General features: G+C 59.2%; 1 protein-coding gene across 1 annotated transcript; it reads left to right on the top strand.

Annotated features, from left to right (window-relative positions):
• Positions 1-1,131: 1,131 nt before the first annotated feature.
• Positions 1,132-2,505, top strand: PTF1A (pancreas associated transcription factor 1a). The gene is made up of 2 exons (XM_087420897.1): positions 1,132-1,912; positions 2,303-2,505. The coding sequence occupies exons 1-2, from the start codon at positions 1,132-1,134 to the stop codon at positions 2,503-2,505; spliced, it is 984 nt and encodes a 327-aa protein (XP_087277023.1).
• The last annotated feature ends 2,476 nt before the right edge of the window (positions 2,506-4,981 follow it).

Raw genomic sequence — 4,981 nt, 5'->3', positions numbered from 1 at the left:
CCTCCGGACTGCTAGGGAGCAGACGGTTCAATTGACTCCTTTTGTATCAGGTTTTATTACTCTGAACCCCCAGGGTCTCAGAAGAAACATGCCCCACTGAGCTGCTCTCCGAGGCAGCCCCTCCTGTGTCCCCATTTCTTTCTCCGGACGGGGTAAGGGAGGGGAGGCGAGTCCGGCCGCGGAGCCGGCTCGCTGGCAGCGGGCGCCGGGCACCAGAGTCCGGCTCCTGAGCGGCCGGACTTCTGGAACGCCGTGGGAGCTGGACCGCGTCGCCTTTCAACCCCACCCGCACACACTGTGCAAACTTGACAAGAGTCCTTGAAAGGTCCGGTGATGAGACAGAAGCCCGGAACGGAACCCAGGCCGGAGGCCCGCGCGCGCCCCGGGGATGGGGGTGGTGAAATGCACCAACACGGACTGGCCAGGCTGCAGGCAGTTTCTGCGCCAACCCCCGAGGAGGAGCGAGCTCCGCCGGTAATCCGCTTCTGCCGTCTAGGCCGCCGGCAAGCACCTCAGGACCTTTTGTAGCTGCGCGAAGACACCGCACACCGCTGCCCCAGCCTCCGGACGGAAGGACCCGGCTCTGCGCAGCGCGCGCGGGCAGGCGGCGGACGCCTCGGGCCGCAGGTGCCCCTGGAGCCCCGCGCCCGCAGGTACAGGAGGGTCGCCAGAGGAGCGGGCAGGGAGGGGCAGGAGGAGCCCCAGGCCGCCCAGGCCCCGCCTCTTCTTCGCCCCGGGAGCTCCCACAGGGAGGAAACCCTCCCTGGTCCCCGCGCTGCCGGCCGGGCCTCCCTGCCCCCTCCCCGCGGGCACCCCGCACTCGGTGATTGGCTGGCGCCGCGGGTCCCTGGCACGCGCCTGTGGATGTAGTTATAAGAATCCTCGCGTGCCGGCCCTCAGCTTCAGCGAGTCGGCCACAGCCCTCCCCAGCGCAGCGCGAGCGCTGGCCAGAGCGCAGCGGCCGCGGGCACTCCAGGGAGGCCCGGGGGCGGGAAGCAGGCGGGCGGTCCTCACTGCCTCCCACGCCAGATCCGGGAGGGCGGGGGCTGCCAGGCAAGCAAGAACTGCAACATCCAACTCACAGAGAATCACCTTAGGCCAGCCGTCCCTCGGCCCGCGGCGGCGCAGAGGATGGACGCGGTGTTGCTAGAGCACTTCCCTGGGGGCCTGGACGCCTTCCCGTCTCCTTACTTTGACGAGGAGGACTTCTTCACCGACCAGTCCTCTCGGGACCCTCTGGAGGATGGCGATGAACTGCTGGCGGACGAGCAGGCCGAGGTGGAGTTCCTCAGCCACCAGCTGCACGAGTACTGCTACCGCGACGGGGCGTGCCTGTTGCTGCAGCCCGCGCCCTCGGCGGCGCCGCACGCGCTCGCCCCGCCGCCCTCGGGGGGCCCCGGCGAGCCGGAGGACGGCGGCGGCGGCTACCGCTGCGAGGCGGGGGCGCCCCCCGGCGTCTTCCCCTACTCGCCCGGCTCTCCGCCCTCGTGCCTGGCCTACCCGTGCGCCGGGGCGGCCGTGCTGTCCCCGGAGGCCCGGCTGCGCGGCCTGAGCGGGGCGGCGGCGGCGGCGGCGCGGCGGCGGCGGCGGGTGCGCTCCGAGGCCGAGCTGCAGCAGCTGCGCCAGGCGGCCAACGTGCGCGAGCGGCGGCGCATGCAGTCCATCAACGACGCCTTCGAGGGGCTGCGCTCGCACATCCCCACGCTGCCCTACGAGAAGCGCCTCTCCAAGGTGGACACGCTGCGCCTGGCCATCGGCTACATCAACTTCCTCAGCGAGCTCGTGCAGGCCGACCTGCCCTTGCGCGGCGGCGGCGCGGGCGGCGGCGGGGGGCCGGGCGGCGGCGGGCGCCTGGGCGGGGACAGCCCGGGCAGCCAGGCCCAGAAGGTCATCATCTGCCATCGGGGCACCCGTAAGTGCGGCCGCATCCCAGCTCAGGGAGACGGGGACGGGCATGGGAACGGCCCGGAGGGGCTGGGCGAACAGTCCGACAAGCCGACTGACGGACAGACAGATGGTCCCTGGGCACCGGCGATCTTGAGCGCGAGCTGGCGTTTCTCAGGTTTTTTCCACCACTTGGACCGCGGCTCGGAGGGCGCGCGTCCCCGACAGTCTTGCAGCTCCTGGGATTCCGGGGAGGGGGCGCTGGGGGCTTGAGAGGTGGAGGAAGAGGGTTGTTCTAATGTAACCTACGACGCCTGTTCTGTCCAGGCGCCCAAGAGGGGATCCTAAAGGACCGGAGGGCATGGCCGGGAGTAGAGTTGGACGTTCACAGTCTTGTTTTCTCTTCTCACCTCCTCAGGGTCCCCCTCCCCCAGCGACCCGGATTACGGCCTCCCTCCTCTTGCAGGACACTCTCTCTCTTGGACTGATGAAAAACAACTCAAGGAACAAAATATTATCCGAACAGCCAAAGTGTGGACCCCAGAGGACCCCAGAAAACTCAACAGCAAATCTTCCTTCAACAACATAGAAAACGAACCGCCCTTTGAGTTTCTGTCCTGAGAAGCCCAGACCCGCCCAAGGATCTGATTGTGTCTGTGCATATTGTACATGTAAATATCTATAATGTAAATGTAACTTAAGAATCGCATTGTTCTAATGGCAATCAATTGTTTGTTATTTATCTATTTATTATCCTGTCGAGTTAATGAAATACATGATCTCTTTTTAAATATATAATTTATATAATTTATCCTGATTTTCTAAAAATATGCAATAGCCTATGATTCCCCCAGCACCTTTGGAAGAACTCTGCGTTGTTGGAAGAACTCTGGCCGGAAAACTTCACGCTAATTTATTGCCAGATATGTTTTATTTCTAAGTGATGTTAATAAATACTATTTACACCTTTTTCTAAAAGTTATTTGTTTAATACATGATGGGGGGTGGCTATATCTTTAAAAAGAAGAATTAACTTACTTTGTAAAAAAATAACTGAACTAGAGACTCAAAACGTAGCTATCCAGTAAGAACCACATTTTAGTTAAATTTAGCTGAAAGGGAGTGGGTTAGAGGTTAGGCCTCACCTCTCTAAGAGCCTTCATCCGCATCGATGCCCTAAATAGTAACTTTCGCCTGTATTTTTAGTCTACTCTCCAAACACCCTATGAGGCAAATAGGTCATGGAGTATTTATTATTCCCATTTTTCAGAGGGAAAAGCTAAAGGCTCAGAGAGGATGTTTGACTTACCGAAGGTCAACCACACTCTGCTTAATTATAAAGGGAACGCGCTGTGTCCGGTGGCAACAGGGAGCTAGTTTCCGGGCTGGCAATGGGAAGGGGCCTTTCTGCTTCTACGGCCTGGGGCCCTGTGACTCATCCCCTCTACAGTTACGGCATCAGGTACAAGGAACTCAGATGTACCTCTCTCAAGAGACAAGGCAGGAGACAGTGCTGAGGCCGGGAGACCCCTCCGATGCCTCCCAACAACACCGAGGGTATTTTAGGTAAGGCGAGAAGGGCTCTCTGCCTCTTCTGCAACTGGGTTAGTTCTAAAACTGACTTCGTTTGGTCTCCGACAGAATCTTGTTCTCCTTGGCAAGTAGCCTGAGGAGAAGGCGAGCCTCGGGCGGAGGGCGCAGGGCCGCCCCCTAGCGAAGGGGAGAGGCGCGAGGGCGCGGCCGGGAAAGCCCAGGAAGCCGGGGCTCGGGCTAGTTTCCTCCCTTGCTACTCCGCGCCTCCCTGACCCTCCGGGCGCCCCCAGTTGTGGGCGGGAGCAGGGGCGCGCAGGCTGAGTGCGGGGTCGGCGCGCGCTCGGACACTGGGGCCGCGGAAGGGGAGGCGCGGTGCGGGACGCGCGCTCGAGGCGTGCACCTCCTGGTGGAACCGCTGACCACGCGCCGCGCAGGCCCAGCCCAGGCGAAGTGCCGCTGCGCCGCCCGGCAGCGGGCTGGCCAGCCTACGTACAATCACCAATCTCCCCTGGTACCCACGGCCTTGCCGAAGGACAATATGTCGGCAGCATGCTAATTGCTTTAACCTAGTTTCAGACCCACCGAGGGGTGCCCTGCGCGCTGCGGGTGCCATGGACGTCGTCCAAGAGCAATTAAAGCGAGGCCGAGAGCCCGACCCCGCAGCACGGCCTGGCCAGACACGCGGAGATTCTGGGTCGCGAAGCTCCCAGAAGGCCCTTCGCCATGGACCCTCTCACCCCTTTCAGCGTTCGCAGCCTCTCCCATCTCTCGTCCTAAAAGATGGAGCTTTCACACTGGGGACAGAATTTGGGAAGGAGAGAAAATAATTCAATTTTGTCCTGTATTAGGGCCTCATTAAACACGAAAGTTGCTTTTGCACAAATGCTTCCATCAGGCATGTAATCTCATTACACTCATTAGAAAGTCAGATGGTAGGCAGACTTCAACTTAATGATAAGTTCTGTAAATATTGTACCGTTTTCTTCGGCTGTATAGACCTGCGTTGCAATTGGGTTGGGTAATGTGGCACTCCGCAGTTAAAACACTACAATCATTGTGATGTGGCACCTTTTATTTTGCGTGCCACTTTTCTTGTGATTCAATGCTTCAACACATCCTTTAGTGCGGTGCAGATGAAGCGGAAGAGCAGGGCTGAGCATGTAAAACACCAGGGTCTCTATCTTGTCATTCTTCTGTCCTGACTTGGCAAGTCCCTTTAAACACAACCTTCAAAGAGACTGACAGCTTCTTTTTATTGACTCATAATCCATTCATTCTAGTGTAGCAATTCTTAAAAAAAAAAAAAATGCGGCAGTAAAAGCAGAACAAACGTATCAGTTCAGAGTCTCCTTTGGCGTCAGAGAGGCCCGAGCTGCGCTGGGTGCAGGCCGGCTCTCCTTGTGGCAGCGCCAGGCTGGAGAGCCTCTGGCCTGGGGCATCTCTGGCCAGTAAATACAGCCTGGCACTGGAAGGATCAGCGTGGGGAGAGTTTGAGTGACAGGTATTCAGCAGTCCTTCTAAGTCCACACTTTTCTTCCAACTTAAAAAAAAAAATACTTATGAA

Source organism: Ceratotherium simum, chromosome 32 (genome assembly GCF_057802395.1).
Source record: "Ceratotherium simum simum isolate JZ-2026a chromosome 32, ASM5780239v1, whole genome shotgun sequence".
Taxonomy (NCBI): domain Eukaryota; kingdom Metazoa; phylum Chordata; class Mammalia; order Perissodactyla; family Rhinocerotidae; genus Ceratotherium; species Ceratotherium simum.
Note: the sequence above shows the minus strand (reverse complement) of the source record. Positions and strands in the feature narration are given on the sequence as shown.